General features: G+C 44.7%; 2 protein-coding genes across 4 annotated transcripts; both read left to right on the top strand.

The window, feature by feature from the left end:
- Positions 1-213: 213 nt before the first annotated feature.
- On the top strand, positions 214-4,863 carry utp18 (UTP18 small subunit processome component). Its single transcript, XM_032588614.1, has 13 exons — positions 214-597; positions 1,106-1,254; positions 1,332-1,427; positions 1,834-1,904; positions 1,962-2,068; positions 2,164-2,289; positions 2,358-2,532; positions 2,610-2,710; positions 2,794-2,884; positions 2,965-3,088; positions 3,187-3,361; positions 3,434-3,576; positions 4,194-4,863. Exons 1-13 carry the CDS (start codon positions 379-381, stop codon positions 4,216-4,218), a joined length of 1,602 nt encoding a protein of 533 aa, XP_032444505.1. The 5' UTR covers positions 214-378; the 3' UTR covers positions 4,219-4,863.
- Positions 4,864-6,478: 1,615 nt separating this feature from the next.
- btr30 (bloodthirsty-related gene family, member 30) lies at positions 6,479-18,420 on the top strand. Of its 3 annotated transcripts, XM_032588605.1 has the most exons (14): positions 6,479-6,644; positions 6,965-7,134; positions 10,027-10,162; positions 10,230-10,673; positions 12,287-12,391; positions 12,466-12,561; positions 13,654-13,887; positions 13,968-14,172; positions 14,242-14,331; positions 14,460-14,486; positions 15,061-15,087; positions 15,249-15,424; positions 17,109-17,264; positions 17,660-18,420. In XM_032588605.1, the coding sequence occupies exons 3-14, from the start codon at positions 10,055-10,057 to the stop codon at positions 17,867-17,869; spliced, it is 1,878 nt and encodes a 625-aa protein (XP_032444496.1). In that variant the 5' UTR covers positions 6,479-6,644; positions 6,965-7,134; positions 10,027-10,054; the 3' UTR covers positions 17,870-18,420. The 3 variants fall into 3 exon arrangements, with proteins under 3 accessions (XP_032444496.1, XP_032444495.1, XP_032444494.1); XM_032588604.1 differs by lacking the exon at positions 6,965-7,134 and having other exon boundaries at positions 6,480-6,644; XM_032588603.1 differs by lacking the exons at positions 6,479-6,644; positions 6,965-7,134 and having other exon boundaries at positions 9,095-10,162.
- The last annotated feature ends 1,384 nt before the right edge of the window (positions 18,421-19,804 follow it).

Below are 19,804 nucleotides of genomic sequence, written 5' to 3'. Positions count from 1 at the left end.
ACTCTTCAATAAACACGTAAAAAGAAAGTTAAAGTTTGGTTAGTGGAGCAACGACGCTCTAGCTGCTGAAAAATCGAGAACTCAAGTCGAGGACATCATAGTGTGAATACTTTAACAGTTAAAAAGGTTTCCACATACTGACAGTTTTCTTCCTGTAGTTCTCTGCTTGAACGGATGGTGGCAGAGTTTCATTTCCCCCTGGTTTTTAGTGGCTGACTCCGGAAACACGTGATCGTGGTGAAGCGGAAAAACAGTTCCAGCACATGTGTTAAAAAACCTGCTTCATGTAGAGAAGAACCTGGAAATCAGCTCGTTTCTTCTGCGGGGCTTAAATCCTTTAATTTCTGTTGGGACTTTGGTGCCGTCGGCGGGAGCAACATGGAGGACGAAAACGTTATCAAGCTTCCGGTGACCGAGAATAAAATAACGGCGAAGAAGAGAAGCCGACCTCCGAAGTTCGACCCGGAGGAAGAGGAGCAGCGGCGGCAGCAGAACCTGAAGAGGCTGGCGGTTCTGGGAGAGGAGGACGGCTCGGTGAAGCGGCTAGAGACGCTGGTGTTTGGAGCGGAGGAGGAGCTGCTGGAGAGGCTGGTGGAGGTGAAGCACCAGACTTCATTCAGAAAACAGTGAATTTAACTTTAATTCTCTCAAATGTTTAAAAATTACGTAAAAGTGTTATTTTTCTATAATAAAATCAACTTCTTGACATAAAAAATGGGCTCAGTTTAAAACTGTTTCTTAAGTACCTTTATTTGATGTTGATGCTGTTGTGACTTCACCAGACCTCATTCAGAAAATGATCAAAGTTTCAGAAGCTCACGTTTATAAATAAAACAACATTTTACAGCAAACTGTGACAACTTATTAAAATTGTCGACTCAACTTTTTAATCAGAAACTGCTTATTTAATTCAATGGGAGGCTGCTTCAGGTCTCATCCTAGACTTCATTTCACTCATTTCAGTTACTGGAGGAAAATTTGTCTCGCTGTTTAAAACTTCACAATGTTTTGGCTGTTTGAGATTCTTAATAATTCATCATCCTCAGCAAAAGCATAGTTCTACACACAGGTAGAGTTGTTCAGCTTTAAATGTGTGTTATTGCAGGAGGATGAAGAGGAGCAGACCAGTGGCCTGCAGCTGGAGGATGAGGAGGGCGGTGGGGATGAAGACTCGGAGGGGGAGGAAGAGCCTCGTCAGCAGCCGCAGCCCAGGAAAGCTGCCTGGGTGGACGAAGACGACGAGCTGGAGGAAGAGTAAGTCCCAGCAATGAAACACTTACTTCCTGTTTCCACCTGTAACGAATTTAACAGCGTCTGTCTGTCTGTGTCAGGGTGGACTTGAAGCACCGTTACCGTAGAAACCTGATGAAAGGAGATGCAGAGTCGGCCATGTCCAAGCAGAGGCTGCAGCAGAGGATGAAGGAGCAGTGAGTTACTATTTATAACAATAATAATGCAAGAACACATAATCAGATTTTATCAAACTTAACTTTAAGCTCTAATGAACATTTAACTCTTTAACTGGAAGACATTTTGAATATCCAAAATAAATCAAATGAATTAGACCAAGTCCTTCAAAGGAGACCAGAACATTAGACTGAAGACTTTATCATCAGTTTTTGGTAGAAATAAATGGAAACGATTGAGTTTGTTTTAATTTATCATGTGATTTATTGATTATAGCGACAGGCCTGACAGTTTCCTGTTGAATATGAGCTACAGGCTCATAAAATGTCCTAAAAACATCAACATGGGAGCCTGGGATGTTTGCTTCTTAGACTCTTTATGATTTTCCATCCAAGAGTTGTAAATAAAAATGAATTTTGTTTTCAGGTTTCAGAAGTCGATGGGAGGAACTCCATCCTGGGCGCAGAGCAGCGACCAGAAGAAGAAGAAAAAAAAAGGTGAATCCATGTCAGCCTCCTGGTTCTGGTTCTGGTTCTGACTCTGTGATCCTGCAGCTCTTGATGAAGAAGAAGAGGAGGAGGAGGAAGAAGAGGACGACCTCCTCAGGAGGACGGGGAACTTTGTGGCGCCTTCAGAGAGTCTTCCCAGCGGCGTCCTGAGGGTGAGTCTGAACGGTTCCGCCGCCGCCGAGGAATGGACCGACGCACTGACCTGCTGGTTCCAGTTCTGATTCTGGTCCTGGTTCTGCGTCTCCAGATGAAGAAGTGTCTCCATGCCAACAGCGCCCGCCCCTCGGCGGACCGGCTCACCACGGTACAGTTCCACCCGTCGGCACAGGTCGTCATGACGGCGGGACTCGACCAGTCCGTCTCCCTCTTCCAGGTACGGTCCTCCTCTTGCGGCTCGGGGGTCAGAGGTCGCCGTGTGAGTCTAACCCGGCTTGTCTGCAGGTGGACGGGAAGACGAACCCGAAGATCCAGAGCGTCCACCTGGAGCGGTTCCCGGTCCACCAGGCCCGGTTCAGCCGGGACGGGCGGACGGTGATCGCCACCAGCCTGCGGAACAAGATGTTCTACCTGTACGACATGATGGAGGGCCGCGTGGCGCCGGTCCGCTCCGTCAGGGGTCAGTCCCCCACCGCCGCTGAGGCTTGCCGCTGAGGCTGACCTTTCACAATAAAAGCTTCTCCGTGTCGGGTTTAGGTCTGAGTGAAGCCAGAGTGAAGGACTTCTCTGTGTGTCCTGACGGGGGTGCTCTGCTGCTGACCGGGACCAACGGATACCTGCACATGCTCACGCTGAAGGTTCTTCTTCTGCTGCTGGTTCTTCTTCTTCTGTCAGTGACTAATCAGCTCAGCTTCTTCTTCTTCTTCTTTTCTCCGTCTAGACCAATGAGATCATCCGCAGCATGAAGATCAACGGTGACGTCAGCGGCGTGGCTTTCTGTCCCGACGGCAGCAAAGCCTTTGTGAACTCAGGTGAGTGTGTGACTCTGTGTGTGATGTCATCGCCCCCTGTGGGTCATGTGACTGTGTGTGATGTCATCGCCCCGGTGCAGAGGAAGGCGAGGTGTTTGTGTGGGACGTTCGCAGCAGTCGGTGCCTCAGCCGGTTCATGGATGACGGCTGCGTGAAGGGGACGGCCATCGCCGCTTCGCCGGACGGTCGCTACCTGGCCTGCGGGTAAGCCACGCCCATTCCCAGACCTCCTCTCTGATTGGCTGAGAGCAGATTGTGATATGCAGACCGTCGGGTCACGTGATCCCTCCTCCATGCCTCAGCTCCCAGGCGGGCGTGGTCAACGTCTACTCCCAGGAGGCGTGTCTTAATTCGACCAATCCAAAGCCTCTCAGAGCGGTGATGAACCTGCTGACCTCTGCCACATCTCTGACCTTTAACCCCACCTCTGAGATCCTGGCTGTCGCCTCGCGAGTGGAAGACGAAGCCGTGCGGCTGGTGAGCGCCGGTTGCCATGACGCCGGTTGCCGTGACGCCGCTGGTTGCTAACCTCCACCTGCCTCTGCTCAGGTCCACCTGCCCAGCCTCACCGTCTTCTCCAATTTCCCCGTGGCCAGCAGGAAGGTCGCTCACCGGGTCGGCTGCCTGGACTTCTCGCCACACAGCGGCTTCTTCTCATTGGCCAACAACAAAGGACACGCCCCCCTGTTCAGGTCAGCCAGCCAATCAGCTCTTCTGCTTTCAAACAGTGAATATCTGAAGCATTTCCTGTGCAGCTGCAGCTTCTGGAGCACCATGGAGATGACAGTGAGGACACCCACCAAACCGGAACCGTATGGGGGATTTAAAAGCTCTGTGGTGAACCAGTCACATTGAACTCCAGGCAGCCAGGAGTTCTGACAATCTGTGCTACCTCGTCAGATTTTCCTACCGTAGCACGGATAGATAGCCAAGTCTATCTGTCTGTGCTACCCGTCGAAAACTGCTACCGTTATGTTTACAAACTACAGCAGGTTGATAATGTTAAATATATTGGATTATTTGAGTGACTGTAGTGGAAGCTTAGCAGTTATAGTTAGCTTAGCTTTATATCTATGATGAAACCACAAGAAGATCATTTCCTTCATCTGAATATCCTACCCATTTAAAGTGAAAAGCACTAATCCTTTATTAGAATATCCTACCTGTTAAACACAGACGTGTTTGTAAGAATAAAACAGAATCAGAGGAAACAGGTTTTATTTTCATTAAAAACATTTTTACTGTTTGGTTCATGATAAACTTTATGCTCACAAACAGCCACTTCCTCTGGGTCTGTGTTTGTGTTCAGGCTGCTGCACTACAAGGACTTCTGAAGAGACTCAGGACCAGAACCAGAACCAGAACCTAACCAGAACCCGGCTCAGTTATTCCTGAACACCTGAAGCCTGTTGGGTTTGGGTCAGTCGGTCCAACAGGAAACAGAACTCTGCGACTGGTTTTTATATTTGGATTTATAAAAGGCTTTCTAACAGAACCAAGTCGACCCGTTTTGTTTTATTCTGAAGTTTTTCTCTCCTGATGTTTAAACTTAAATTATTTAATCAGAATTTTAACTTTAGATCAGAAAATCTTGGATTTTTCCCAGAATAGCCCGATTTCTCCTGATCGGGTGCCAGAGATCATCTGTGACCTCTGACCTCACGACCTCTTCCTGGAAAAGAGGAAGACCATGGATGAAGATTCAATCTGCAGCTGAGTTTGATTCGGTTGCAGAACATTAAACTAAAATGTGACGCTAATGAAACGGCGGCGTTCTGCTTCCTGGTCCAGAGCAAGCACGCGGCGACAGTGGACAGAGCAACCAGTGCAGCTAGAGAATCAACATTACTGACTTTAGATTAATTACGCTCAGATGGATGAGTGTCATTTTATTTGTTCATTTTGATGATTTTCTACTTCCAGTTGTTACAAAACATTTAAAATTAGAAGATTACATCAATAAAACATTTGAAAACACACATATGTCCTGAATGAAACACCTGATTAAAGGTTATTTTAAACTGACCTTTGGGTTTTATTGGGACGGATGTTTTAATTTATTTAATTTACTGAACCTGAAAGGAGAGGAAACATGAACAGTTTCAGTGAGATGAATATGGATGTAAAATTCACTCCACACATCTACATTAATAATCCACAAACACAAAGAATCGGAACCAGAATCTGAAGAAAGCAGCTGAGCTAACGTCAAAATTCATCAACGTTCTGTGACTTCAGGAGCTGAAATGTTTTTAAACACCAAGAAATTAAAAATGCAAAATAAATTCACACAATTACACAAACAATGAAATGTAACTTTGAACCTCAGAAATGTAACTGAATTCAGAAAGTCTGGTTCTGTTCCTTAGTTACCAACAGAATATTAAGATGGACCGGATCAGAACCGGAACTGGTTCTGGTGCTGACCTCTGACCTCTGACTGCAGCTCTGCGGTTTTGGTTCTGGACGGGTTTAGACGGCTCTCAGTTTAACCGAAGGCTCTGACATCACCGGTTGCCATGACGATGAACTGGGACTGCTACTGATGTTTTCATTAAAACCGGATTTCAAACCAGCAGCCTGTGACGTCAGAGAAACCGCACTGAGCATGCTCAGAGCGCCGCGCCGCAGGAATGTTGTCCGTCCGGTCCGGGTTTGTTTTTTGTCTTTTTATTACGGCATCAAAATGTCAATAAAATGTATAGAATGAGGGAAAAGGTAAAAACCAGCAGGGGTTACATGGAATAGAAACAATAGAAAGTATAATACAAACAGATAAGAATGTTTCAGGGAAGACAGTTAAAGAATTTCAAAAGTCTTTACAGCTTTGGGATCGTAGAGTCTGTATAGTTTCTGCATAGTGTTGTAATTCAGATAAAAACACATTAAATTGCATTTATGAATATGAAATTTAACTAGAATTTACAATAGATTAATTACATAAAATTGATTCTTATTAGCAGGACAGACATTGTAGAAACCAAAAAGTACATCTGTGTATAAAAGTGAAAAACTGTTGAGGATATGAGACTGAATATAATAAAGTCTTTCCAGAAAGAGACAGTGAAGGGGCGTCGTCCGTCCACTGCCCTCCAGCAAGGGTCAAAGGTCAGGTGACTTTTTCAAACTGTTGTAGGTTTATGTTTTTTATTTTGTTTAGTTGTGTAAATTTTGTCCCTGAAAGTATCTTTAGTTATTAAATAAGCTCAATTTACTTTACTTCTTAATTTACTTTTCTTTTAATTTCCTTTTACTTAATTTTTTGGGGGTTAATTTTATTTATTTTCTACTTTTTATTTTAATTTTTTATTTTACTAAAGTTTTTTGTTTAATTTTATATTAATCTCAGTTTATTTTATTTTTCTTACTTTTGTTTTACTTAGTTTTTAATTTAAATTTTATGCTAGTTTTATTATTATTATTGTTATTATTACTACGAAACACTACTTTTCTTTCTAAGTCATTTTTATTGTATTGGTTTTTTAAATTTAAATTAGTTTTACTTATATTCTTATAATACTTTTCCGTTATTATAGGCCCTAAAATAGTTTGAAATAATTTTTCTGGTTTTCCAAAACCACCAGGTTTATGAATGAATCCTTCCTGGATGATCTGTGACTAAAACAGCATCAAACAGGTGCAGCAGGTGTCTCCACCCGCAGACTCACCTGGCCACTTCTGCTAGCCCCGCCTCCCGATGACGTCACAGACCTGACTTTCAGGGTTTGGGGCAGAAACTGGAATAGTGGCGGAGGAGAAGGTAAGGAACTGTTTCAGTTAAAGAGATTAAATGTAAAGTTTGTTTGCTGTTTCCGGTTAGCTTGGTTTAATTTGAGTGAAATTAGAAACCGTTCAGATGTTTGGGTTTTTAAAACGAGGGTTCTGCTCAGCAGCCTGGTTCTGAATCAACCTTATTTCTGATGTCTGCTGGTTAAAATCAACTCCACCTGTGGCCCAGGTGAGCTGCTGGGAGGGAACAGGTAGAAGCTGCTGATCCGAGGCGATTCATGCGGAAACCTGCCGGGATTCCTGTCCGCCTACCCGGTCCATTCCTGAGGTTCTGTTCTGTTTGTCTCGCAGAGAAGGAGCTTCAGGTCGGGTCCAGGTGTGACGGACCCGGTCCACCTGTCAGCGGACTCCCCGGTTTTCCGGGGGAAATGACGTCACGTTGCTGAGTTTTGGGAAGTTGAGGTTCCCGTTTTGTTCCTTTTCCCTGATCAGGTTCTGCTCAGGAACCGCATTTAAATAAGGTCAAGAAGTATTTACATGTAATCAGACTGATTTTGTTTCAGATTTTTTTAAAAACTAAAACTTTATCAGTCAGAAATAACCTGAAATAAGGTGAAACCTGGCCCTCCCCGCTGCTAGCTGCTAGCATTAGCCCCGCGGGACTGAGAGCCATGTTTCTGGTAAAGGAGGCGGGCTTTGAGTTCTTTTGGGCCAGCTGTGGTTCTGGTTGCTAACCTATTTCCTACGAAGTGCGTTTGTAAAGTTGCACAGTCACATATTAGCAGCAATAATTAGGGTTAAATAGTCTGTTAGAGGAGAAAAAGTTTTCACTTTTCAATCATGTAATTTATAAATGTTAGTTTCAAGCTAAACCGTTAGCAAGTTAAATATTCAGCTGAGAGCTAGCAAGAATATTTAATTTATAACCTAAATATTTAGTAAAGAAGCTAGCTCATATATATATAAAGTGACAATATTTAGTTTGTAGGTAAGTTGTCAGCTGCCTCACTAAATATTTATCATCAAGCTAAATATTTATTTTGTAAATTAAATATTGTAAGTTATATGTTGGCAAGCTAAATCTTTGGTTTTATTTATTTCCTGATCCAATAAATAAAACCAGAAAAAATATTATGCTGAACATTTAGCTTGCTAACCCAAATCATTGTTGCTAATTTCTGACTGACTTAAAACCTTCAATCTTCAACTGTTGCCATGGTGACTCCCACCCTTTCTATGTACAGTATGAAGGTCCAAACAGTGGCTGTCAAAATAATTCTTTACCCAGGAACATCAGAACCATCTGCAGAACCTTCAGAACCAATCAGAGGCGAGAGAGAGTGGGCGTGTCTCTCTGGGCTCTGATTGGACAGAAAACAGGAAGTCCCAATAGCCCAGCATTTTTCAAATGTTGGCAGTTTTTTGTGAATTTCACAAACTTTTTATTAATATTTTTGCTCTCATTTGCACCTAAATGGTCATGTGGATCTGGGAGTTCCCAGTTCCCTGATGGGAAAGTTATTTTTTATTATTTATTTACATTTATTTAAGGCAGACTGCTGTGAATTCATCGGTTTTTGCCTTAAAACTTAAAACCTTCAACTGATTTTATCAGTAAAAATATTCAAAACTTCACCTTTAACTTCCCAGTTCTGCTCTGCTCCATTGGTCCATTACATCCGATCGAAACGAGGGGAGGGAACACGCTTTATTCTCTCTTGCCCTTAAAACACAAAATAACTTTAACTTAACTCCTAACATCGTGAAAGTGAGGAGAGAGGACGCTGCAGCCCGTCCGGCTCCACTGGACAGAAACAACCTGCAGCCGAAACACTTCCAGATCTATCAGCCAATCAGCTTCCAGGGTTTCCAGTCACATGGCCTTGGAGCTGCAGGAACTGGTCAGCTCTACCTTGACAGTTCAGCCCAGATGCTGAATCATCACTTCTGCCTGAAGGATTTGTGACGTTAACCTGGCTCCGCCCCCTTTTTCACCTGCTCGCACCTGTTCAGAGGCCTCATGTATAAAACAGCGCGCAGTTTTCACACTAAAACTTGGCCTACGGAAAAATGTAGAAAAGTGCGGCACACAAACCCCGGATGTATAAAGGCGTGCGCACCGTTCCTTTATAGATCCTGGTTTAGGGGAAACAGAGCAGCTGCTGCTCCGCCTGTCGCCTCCATAAAAACATCTTAATATTAATTAGTATAAATACCAGGAAGTCTGCCGCCACGTGAAGCAGTAACCATGGCAACGTCCTTGTTTGTAGCAGACTAGGTATTTATGATCATTATTATTATATATTTTATTTAAAAGGTGCTTTCAGGACACATAAGGTCAGCTCATAAAAATAATAAATTTAAAAACCTCCAAATAAATCATGTGTGTGTGTGTTAGGTTATTGTCTGAGGATAAATGAGGTTCAGTTTTATCGTTTAAACAATAAAATATTAAAATCATAAATCATCGGGTTTGATGCTTCTTGGTCTAAATAACTGAATGTCGTCAGGTTTCAGTGTGTTTAGGTGAGTTTTGACTCTTTGTAGTTTCTTATTGTCCACAGATAAAGTTTGTGTTTCTGCAGCACATTTTCACGCCAGAGAAAATTTACCAAACATTTACCAAACTTTGACAAAAAGTTCATTTTTATACATGCCGACTTGTGCGTAAAATATGGCGCCGCACATTTCTCGTGCGTACGCCGCTTTAACGCGGCTGCAGTCAGTCAGTCCTGCTGTGGCTGTTCCAGTCTCCGTGTGTCAGAGTTCCAGGTTTCCAGGTGCAACGTGATCTTAGAACTTTCTACCTGATGGGTTCTGGGTTCAAGGTGATGTTCAAACCCGGTCCAGTTCCAGTCCCAATCCGGTCCATTCCTGGTCTGTTCCCAGTCCAAAACCACCAGAAGCCGTTAGTAAAGTCAAACAGTCAAAAATAAGCAGCAACATTTTGGGTTACAAGGAAGAAAAATAATAAAACAGAGAATGTGAAGTGAGGAAATGAAAATGCTGCACTTCAAAATAAGAGCATGAGTATAAGTGTTTAATTACTTGAAGAATCCTTTATTTTATAACCAGAACTTCAACACATGTAAAACTTTATTCAACTGAAAGTTTGTACAACAGGCCAGGAAATTGGCGCTTTAGAATTTATCTGGAAAAATAAGGGGAAGCTAGGCATTAGCAAAAGCGCTAAGCTAAAACTTAGCTCTGCTATTAGCGCATTAGCAGAACTGAGCTGCTGCGTCTGAACTTAATAAACAGGAAGTGTGATGGTTAACCTTCCTGATTTCTTGTCATTTTGACTGAACTAGGAGTTAATTGGTCTAAATGTAAAGATTGATCTGAACTGGGCCGGAGAGCAGAGCTGGTTCAGTTCTGGTCCAGAACTCGCTCACCGGGTTTCTCCTCCACAGCTGGGTTCTGTCCAGCGGCTCTTTAAAGATGGCGGAGGCACCAGAACTGTTCTCGGAGCAGGAGCTGACCTGCTCCATCTGCCTGGACCTGTTCACTGACCCGGTTTCTACGCCCTGCGGACACAACTTCTGCCAGGTAACGCCCTCTTGATGCCCTTGGGGCGCCGCTGTCTGACTGACCTTTGACCTCTGTGTCCCTGCAGGCGTGCATTGGCGGGTACTGGGCGTCCAGCTCGGTCTGTACCTGTCCTCTGTGTAAGCGGCAGTTTGACGAGCGTCCCCAGCTCAGCATCAACAAGGTCTTTGCTCTGATAGCCGATAAATTCAAGCAGACGCGTTACGGCGCCACGGGGTTCTCGGCGCCAGTGGGGAACGGCTCGCCGGACGCCACGGAGGACGGCTGGAGCACCAACCCGTTCCTGTCGCCGCTCCCAGCGCCGGCGGCCCCGGAGGACGTGGTGTGGTGTGACGTCTGCTCCGGGGTGAAGCAGCCGGCCATCAGCTCCTGCCTCACCTGCACCGCCTCCTACTGCAGCGAACACTTGCAGCCGCACTACAACACCACCTTCTACGCCAAGCACCCGCTGCTGGACCCCCAGGAGGCCCTCAAGGGCCGCACCTGCACCACACACCGCCGCCTGATGGAGGCAAGCAGCACAACCTAACCTTCAGGAACAGGGAGATCAAGATGCTCCAGACCTGCTGGATTCACACTGGGTTCATACTGGGTTCACACTGGGTTCACACTAGGTTCACATTGGGTTCACATTGGGTTCACATTGGGTTCACACTGGGTTCATACTGGGTTTACACTGGATTCACATTGGGTTCACATTGGGTTCACATTGGGTTCATACTGGGTTCACTTTGGGTTCATGCTAGGTTCATATTGGGTTCACTCTGGGTTCATACTGGGTTCATACTAGGTTCACACTGGGTTCATACTGGGTTCACACTGGATTCATACTGGGTTCATACTAGGTTCACATTGGGTTCACACTGGGTTCATACTTTGTTCACACTGGGTTCACTTTGGGTTCACATTGGGTTCATACTGGGTTCACAATAGGTTCACACTGGGTTCACATTGCGTTCATACTGGGTTCACACTGGATTCATACTGGGTTCACACTGGATTCATACTGGGTTCATACTGGGTTCACAATGGGTTCACAATGGGTTCACACTGGGTTCATACTGGGTTCACACTGGGTTCACATTGGGTTCACACTGGGTTCATACTATGTTCATACTGGGTTCACACTGGGTTCATACTGGGTTCACATTGGGTTCATACTGGGTTCACACTGGGTTCATACTTTGTTCACACTGGGTTCACTTTGGGTTCACATTGGGTTCATACTGGGTTCACAATAGGTTCACACTGGGTTCACATTGCGTTCATACTGGGTTCACACTGGATTCATACTGGGTTCATACTGGGTTCATACTGGGTTCACAATGGGTTCACAATGGGTTCACACTGGGTTCATACTGGGTTCACACTGGGTTCACATTGGGTTCACACTGGGTTCATACTATGTTCATACTGGGTTCACACTGGGTTCATACTGGGTTCACATTGGGTTCATACTGGGTTCACACTGGGTTCATACTGGGTTCATACTTAGTTCACATTGGGTTCACACTGAGTTCATACTAGGTTCACACTAGGTTCACATTGGGTTCATACTGGGTTCACATTGGGTTCATACTGGGTTCACATTGGGTTCACACTGGGTTCACATTGGGTTCATACTAAGTTCACATTGGGTTCATATTGCGTTCACATTGGGTTCACATTGGGTTCATACTGGGTTCATACTAGGTTCACATTGGGTTCAAACTGGGTTCACATTGGGTTCACACTGGGTTCATACTGGGTTCATACTGGTTTCATATTGGGCAGAATGAGATCTCCTGTGTTTCCAGAAAATGTTCCAGCCTGAAATGTAGAAGTGGATCATTTTAGCCTCAATAAGTTGAAGCTGAAGAGAACTTTTATAACAAAAAGTTTAAATCATTCTGCTGAGCTGCAGCTAGCATAGCCTGTCATTAATGCTAGAGCTAGTTAGCATAGCCACCACTAACGGCGGATAAACTGATTTCCTGTAATGGTAATTTGTTTCTCCTCAATGTTCACTTTCCTTCACTGGCTGTCCGTGTCTGTCTGCAGTGTCTTGTCTCCATGTTGTCCTGCTGAATGTCTTTGGGTGGAGACCGGAGGACGCTCAACCTCACGTCATCTCTTTGTCTCCAGGTCTACTGTAAGACATGTCAGCGCTGCATCTGCGCCATCTGCGTCCTGCAGGATCATCGCACTCACAAAACCGTCTCCGTCCAGACTGAGAGACTCGGCAAACAGGTAGAGCGGACAGAACCTGCATCCTGCTCGAGTCCGGCTAGCTCTGCAGGTTCTTCACCAGTGTTTGTGTTCAGAAACTGGTGGCGAGGACAGAGCAGGAGATCCTGAACCGCATCAAAGAGAAGGAGATCCGTCTGAGCGACCTGAAAAGGAAGCTGGAATCCGTGCAGGTCCGGTTCGCCTCACATTATTCAGCTCTAATGGTTCTGGTCCATTTCTCCATTCTCCATGGTTCCCATCAAGCAGTTGGACTCTCCCATAGTGCAGCAGATAATTGAACATTTCAGCAAAATTTTTACTCAAGAACTGCATGTCAAAATTTAAGATGGCAGCCATTTTTCAAGATGGCCTCCATGGTTGTCATAGAATTTTTGCACTAAAATTGCCAATTAGATGAAAGTGTTTGGTGTCAATCAGAGACCATAGAAATAAGATTTATTTTCTTGTGTGATCTTGTTTCTGGTGGGCATTTTTCAAAATGGTTGCTATGGAGAATTTGTTTGCACTAAGATCTTCAGTAGCTATAGCCAGCAGAGGGCACAGCTGACCAAAAAGTTTGTTTCACTAATTCAATAACTAAGAATCTTAGCTCTGCTTCCGCTAAACCGCTACACACAAAAACTTAGCAGAAGTTAACGCTAGACTGCTAAAAGCAAAAACTTAGCAGAAGCTAACGCTAGACTGCTAAAAGCAAAAACTTAGCAGAAGCGAATGCTAGACTGCTAAACACATAATCAATTGGTTTAAGCTAATGCTATGCTGCTAAACTGCTTAACACAGAAAAAATGGTGGAAGCTAATGTTAACCATTAAGGCGAGTGTCTCAGTCTGTTTCACGTTTTTATCTCCTTCCTGTTAGCCACTGGTTTAAGACTCGTTAATAGCAAAGTTCAATTTGTAATTTTTCTACATATTATTTTAAAGTCAATACGATGACCGATGTTGAAAACATCTGATGCAACAAAGTTCATCCAAGTCATGAACATGGGGAACATTTTCTGACAATAATTGGTTTAAAAGTCTCAAAAATAGCAGCCATCTTGGAAAATGGCCATCATCCTGAAATTCAAGTGGCTAATGGGAGCATGCTAATGTTTATGTTTTTATCTGCATTGAGAGATTTTTACGGTAATATGCTACTTTGATGCTCAGCATCAGCAGTTCTTCAGACTTTCTGAAGGTCTTTGCCGGTTACTCTGGACCGGGTCAGAACTTCTTGGTGAAGTTCAGTCAGTGAAAAGGTTCTGTGTGCTTTGGTCTCAGAACTACGCAGATAAAGAGCGAGGTGATGTCGAGCACCTTCTGGATGAAGTGTCCGCCTCGCTGGTCCAGATCCGGACTCAAGTGGTGGGTGGGATCCAAAGCCAGCTGGAGGCTGTGACGTCGAAGGGGGAGGCCATGGTGCAGCGCCTGGAGGCGGAGCTTAGCCAGCTGACCGACAGAAGGGCCACGCTGGAGGTCCAGGCCATCAGTCAGGATCACATCAGCTTCCTACAGGTAACAGCTGACCAGCCGGTGGTGGAGGCGTCACAAGTAAAAGACTTCTTCACCTTCTTCTCTTCTTCCCCTCGTCTCAGAGCTTTGAGGAGGCCACGGCTCCGCTGGATGGTAAGAAACATGATGACGCTGACGAAGAGGCCGAGTTGTCCCTTCACTTCCACCTGGACGATGTGAAGAGCAGTCTGTCCGACGTCAAGATCAAGGTAGACGAAATCTGGATGGGAGAGATCCGCCTGAGGGCCTCCAGAGATTCTAGAGGCTCCAGAGACTCCAAAGACTCCTGTAAGTCAAACATTCAAGAAGAATGGGTCTCCAGGTGAGAGGTCAGCGTCTGAACGGTCTCTGTTCCAGTTCCACCAGGTGACCTGATGGCGGCCGAGAGCATGATGAGTCTGAGAGGAAGCAAGTCGACTCTGAGGATGAGTCAATGGTCTCTGAAAGGTGAGACCAGAGACCGGGGTCATGGCTCAGGGTCATGGCTCAGGGTCATGACCTTCCTGCAGTGGCTGGACAAGTAAAGTCCTTATATTACTGGAGATATTTCAGTTTCGTTCTGTTTCCTCCCTCAGACACAAAGAAGAGTAAGCATGTTACAGGTACGTAGATTCAACAGTTTTACATTTGTTCAAGTTGGACTTCATCTTGACATGCAGAAAATATGTTGACAGTCATCCCACTGAGATTGTTGGATTATTACTGCAATACATGGATTACAGCTAATAATCCTTGATTTGAACTTTAGAGAACATGAGAAATCGACTGTTTGTCGGTTCATCAGTTTGAGGTGCCAGGGTCACCTGAAACAGCCATGCAGAGGGTTTTAGGTGTTTAGATCCAAGAGTTATTAGATCCAGACCCGGATAAGGCTCTGCTTGGGATTCAAACCCAGGAGCCTCTTGCTGCACGCCAATGGAGAAGACGACGGCTCCACCACCAGGAAATATCAGCTGGACCTAAAACTCCTCAAGCTTTTCTATTTTAAGAGACAAATTGATCAGATCAGCGGTTGCTATAACAACGACGCTCAAAATGTTCTCTGCAGGTTCTCGGTCCACGAGTTGTTTTGGTCACCAAATCATCCGGTGCTCCAAGCAGTGCTCCGGAGAATAAAGGAAGGTCATTTCTGCATTGGAGTTGTTCTTCTCAATGTTCTTCTTTGTTCTGTTTTAGGACTGAAGAAAGCCCGGGCCTACATAGGTGAGCTGTACCTCAGATCATTGACCTCTGTCTGATCTTATGGCTGAAAGGCATAGATGTTCTCCGAGACAGAACTGTTCCTTTTTGCTCAGTCTGTCATGACCTCTGACGTCCAGCCGAGACCTGAATGTATTTCTACATATCATCCTGTTCTTCTTCAGAGGATGTGACGCTGAACCCGGTGACAGCGTACCCGTTCCTGATCCTGTCAGAAGACAGGAAGCAGCTGAAGAGAGGAGAGAAGCTGCAGTTTTTCAGAAACAGCCATCACCGATTTGACGTCTGGTCTTGTGTCATCGCCAAGGAAGGGTTTAGCTCTGGGCGTCACTACTGGGAGGTTAGTCAGGATCTTGTTTTGTTTGGCGTCAGAGTGGCGCTTACATTTATTTTACTGGTTTAGTTGTTGCTGACGATGAGGTAGATGTTGAGTTGCTTCTTGTCTTCCTTAAATGCCTCGTTTCCATTGACTGGTGTGGTACAGTTCGGCGACGTTTGGTACGCTATTTTGCCTGTTTTCGTAATGGCGGCCTGCCGGTCCTGGGCTCCCTTCAGTTGTAAGTCCAAAGGACTATGGTACAGTACAGTTAGTCACACAGCACAGCCCATTGATTGGGGGATGGGAAAAACGACACAGCAGTGCATCATGTTTGTTATTGTACTGGTACTGATGGCATCATGTCAGGTGTTTGGGTTTAACCGTGTCTGTCCAGTGAGAGTCCTGCTGGTGGTGGAAATGCTCTACTGAACATAGTGGACCGTAAAATAGCGTACCGGACCGCATCAACCCGTACCGCGCAGTGAAAACCAGGCAAACGATCAGGATGTTGTAGAGGCCACAGTAAGATCCAAGTTTAAAGCTTGTCTTATAGTTGGATTTTTTTCATGGTTTGAGATGTTTGGAGATAAATATCTGGTCTAGATGAGGATCAGGCTCCTTCTTTGGTTGGGGATAAGCTGATGGTCTCACTTTATTTCTAGGCCAAAATCTCTCTGAGGCCAGTATTCACATGAGATCTTCTCAAACACTGACCATACCAGAGAGTAAGAATCTTGTTGAAAGTAGGTTAGAGGGCCTTGACCACTGGAGATTAGGGCGAGGAACATGCTGTGGGTTCAGACTGTTGATCAGAACAGTGGGGCTGAGACCCTCTACCAGGACCTTTGTGTGGGTAGCACTGAATGGTAAGGACTCGAATGTTGGAGCAGATTGGGACTTTCTGAATCAGGATCTTGACTTATTGGTAGACCAGGTCTAGTCATGGATGGCAGATCAAGAAAGCCAGAGTCTTCTGGAGTTGCTATGTGCTGAGATGTTGCCAGTTGAAGGTGATTCTTGTCAAAGGTCAAGATCTGATGGAGTTCTCATTCAGGGGGAAGGTCAGGATCTCAATGTTTATGAATCTTACATTGTAGGGGATCCTGGTCAGGTATTAAATCTGGATGGGATCAAGATGTGGATTAACAGGTGGCCAAGGTGAGGGTGACGTGCCTCTGTTTGGTTTGTCTCTTAGAGGTCAGGATTTTATCAAAGAAACAAACATTTGAGTCTGTTCTAGTTCTGCATTGATCTGGTTGAGGATGAGAGCCTTGTTGAGGGTTCAGATCTTGTTCTGTGACAGGATGAGGGTCAGGATCTTACCTTGTTGGAGGTCAAAGGGTTGGGCTCTTAAATAATGTGAGATCTTGGTGGTCTTAAAATCAAAGCGATGGTTACACTGTTTTGCCAGTCCAGCTCTCATTGAGGACTAGTGGCATCTTCTGATGGATCTGTTTGTAAGTCTGGGTTTTGTGGAGGAGTCCTCAGTCTGCTGATGTTGTGGAGATCTGGTTGAGGATCCGAGTCTCTTTCAGGGTTTTTTCTTATTTGGAATCAAGGTCATGTCATGGGCAGGAATCTCTGGATCTGATGATCTCTGGTGGGAGGCCAAGGATCAGGACCTGGTTGAGTGTCAAGGTTTCTTCACAGGGTTGGTCAACAGAACCAGAACTTGCTTTAATAGACCCTGCTTTTTGTCTCGCAGGTTTCTGTTGGGGAGAACAAGGACTGGAAACTGGGTGTGGTCAGTGAGTCGGCCAAGAGGAAAGGCCTGTTTGACATGAGTCCCACAAACGGATACTACGCCATCTGGTGGTGCGGCAACCAGCTGAGGGTGCTCACTGCACCGCCTCTGACCAAGGTCTATGATGGCGCCATGTCTGAAGTTAAACAGTGAAAAATTAGTTAGAAAGCTAAATGTTTAGCTTCTACTCTAAATATCGTCTGGAAATTAATTATTTACCCTGAAGGAAAATAATCAGTAACTGTTTAGCTTGCTAATTAAACATTAGCAAGCTAAACAAGTGTGACATTCACGTTTATAAATGAGTAAACATGGTGAAAAGATGACTTTGATATTTGAACACCCATTCTCCTCTTACGACAGGCTAGCAAACCCAAATATTGCTGCTATATTTGACTGGAACTTTACAAACGACGTCCTTTAAATACCTGAATCCAACTGAGAATGACTGTTTGAAAGCTGACGGCAGAAACTCACGCTGCCACTGGCTGCTCTCTGTCTCTGCCCGGCAGGTGAAAGGTCACCACCCAAAGCTGCGACAGGTGGGCATCTTCCTGGACGTGGAGGAGGGTCAGGTCTCCTTCTACAACGTCAAGTCAGGAACGGAGATTTACAGCTTCCACACAAACACTGAGTTCACCGAGAGGATGTTTCCTCTGCTCGGCACCGGAGACAAGGAGGTTCCTCTGATCCTGGCCACCGCCCAGCATCACCCCGCCTGAGGGAAACCGGGCCTGGACCAGAATCAGGCTCAGACTTTAGGGAGGGGGGAAGGAAGAGGTGGAGCTCCTGCAGAACGTGGAGGTTTACCGCAGATGAACCGACAGGATCCTCAGATAGAGGAGCCTTTTCCTCCTTTAAGACGATTATGTAATAATATATTAGATGTAGTGATTTATAAGTTAAAATGAATGAGTTATGTACATAGTTATCATGTAGAGGCACAGGTGTCAAACTCCAGCCCTGGAGGGCCGCTGTCCTACAACTTTTAGATGAGCCTCTGCTGCAGCACCTGAACAGAATAATCAGGTCATTAAAGTTCTGGAGAACTGATCCACACCAGGAGGAGGTCATGAAGCCGTTTCATTCCAGAACATACTAAAACCTGCAGAACAGCGACTGGAGCTTGACACCCCTGATGTAGAGGCACAGAGTTTGTAGTCTATGAAGCCAATCTGTGAAGAACATAAGATACTAATGGAGATACTTGGATGGTATTATGGTGAAAATGTGGAGTTTTTCCTACTTTAACAATAAAATATGGGAGAAAAAACCTGTGGCAATGTACAATATGTCTATAACATACAGAATAATCAGTTGTTTTAGAGTTCTAGTTTAGTAAATGAATTGATTTGGTTTTGTCGTTATTTGCATAAGGAAGCAGTTCTTACAGTAGATCTGAGTTGGAAAACCGGCTAAAGGAAAATGCTGGAAGGATTTCCCTGTGGCTCAGAGAATAAACTTTAAAATCTTTTAGTTTATGAATCAAATATCAACCTTCAGACCACTCAGGTTCTGGTTATGCTCTGCATCAGAACCAGAACCAAATATGGAGAAGCAGCATTCAGCTTCTATGCACCACAGATCAGGAACAAACTTCTAGAAAACTGCAAAACAGCTGAAACACTGAGTTCCTTTAAATCCAGACTAAACTGTTTAAAGTTGGTTTGGTTAATAACTGGATTATAGATTAATTCTAGTCTGAGTTACATTTTTTTATTGCTTCTCTTTATTCTGCCACTATAAAGTTTTTATCATGTAAAAACACTTTAAACTGCACCGTTGATGAAACCTGCTTTACACATTCATCAGATCATTGGTTTGAGAACACTGCCCCCTGCAGGCAGAGGCCAGAACTGTCCTGTCCCAACAGGCTGAAGGGCCGCTCAGCAAGGAAGAAGCCATAAGGGGACAAAAACCGTTTTTAGGGACTAAAGAGAGCGTTTGGACATGACCACCATCCTAACCGAAGTATGGGAGTGGCAGCATCATGCTGTGGGGCAGGAGGATCTGGTGCGCTACATAACATTGATTGATTACAAGCCTGACCCAGTTCTACTGGTTCTATCGGGAATGGATGAGAACTCGTGACCTGAGGTGTATGTCAACTTCAGATTTTAAGATAATAAATAAATCGGTCAGTTTTTATCATCATTTAGGCTTTTAGCAAAAAGAAATAATTTCAGTAATTTCAGGTTTTGACCTGAGCCTAGAGCAGTTTGGTCTGATTTAACGTCATGTGAGAAAAAAGGTGTATGTAAACTTCTGATCCCATCTTTTCACTTTAATATTTAATTTACAAAATAATTGTTAGTGTGAATTCATGCGCTTGTTTCAGCGTTGAGGTGACTCCTGGTTTTCGTGTTGGTGTCGTCCGAAGCCAGAGGTCAACAGTTTTCTCGTCATTCAAGTTCATATTTTATTTAACATAAATCATATTGCAGTCAAAGTGAACAGCTGGGGTTTCAATATACACAATAGAATCGTAACATTTCAAGCCCCTCCCCTCCAAACCCACCCCAAAATAAAAATCAAAAGCCCACCCACACCCCACTCATTTAAACAAGCACCCCCACTAAGCTAGGCCCCGCCCACATCGTACTAGGCCCCGCCCACCAACATTTCATGGGATTTATTGAGCAGCAAACTCCAAACAG

Source organism: Xiphophorus hellerii, chromosome 16, assembly GCF_003331165.1.
Source record: "Xiphophorus hellerii strain 12219 chromosome 16, Xiphophorus_hellerii-4.1, whole genome shotgun sequence".
NCBI lineage: Eukaryota > Metazoa > Chordata > Actinopteri > Cyprinodontiformes > Poeciliidae > Xiphophorus > Xiphophorus hellerii.
Note: the sequence above shows the minus strand (reverse complement) of the source record. Positions and strands in the feature narration are given on the sequence as shown.

Bases quoted from the DNA above. Each gene is read 5' to 3' on its own strand.
- utp18 (XM_032588614.1), top strand. From the start codon at position 379: ATGGAGGACGAAAACGTTATCAAGCTTCCGGTGACCGAGAATAAAATA. The intron at 3,089-3,186 runs GTAAGCCACGCC...TCCATGCCTCAG, and splicing joins GGTCGCTACCTGGCCTGCGG to CTCCCAGGCGGGCGTGGTCA. The intron at 3,577-4,193 runs GTCAGCCAGCCA...GTTTGTGTTCAG, and splicing joins GGACACGCCCCCCTGTTCAG to GCTGCTGCACTACAAGGACT.
- btr30 (XM_032588605.1), top strand. From the start codon at position 10,055: ATGGCGGAGGCACCAGAACTGTTCTCGGAGCAGGAGCTGACCTGCTCC. The intron at 12,562-13,653 runs GTCCGGTTCGCC...CTTTGGTCTCAG, and splicing joins GGAAGCTGGAATCCGTGCAG to AACTACGCAGATAAAGAGCG. The intron at 17,265-17,659 runs GTCTATGATGGC...TCTGCCCGGCAG, and splicing joins CTGCACCGCCTCTGACCAAG to GTGAAAGGTCACCACCCAAA.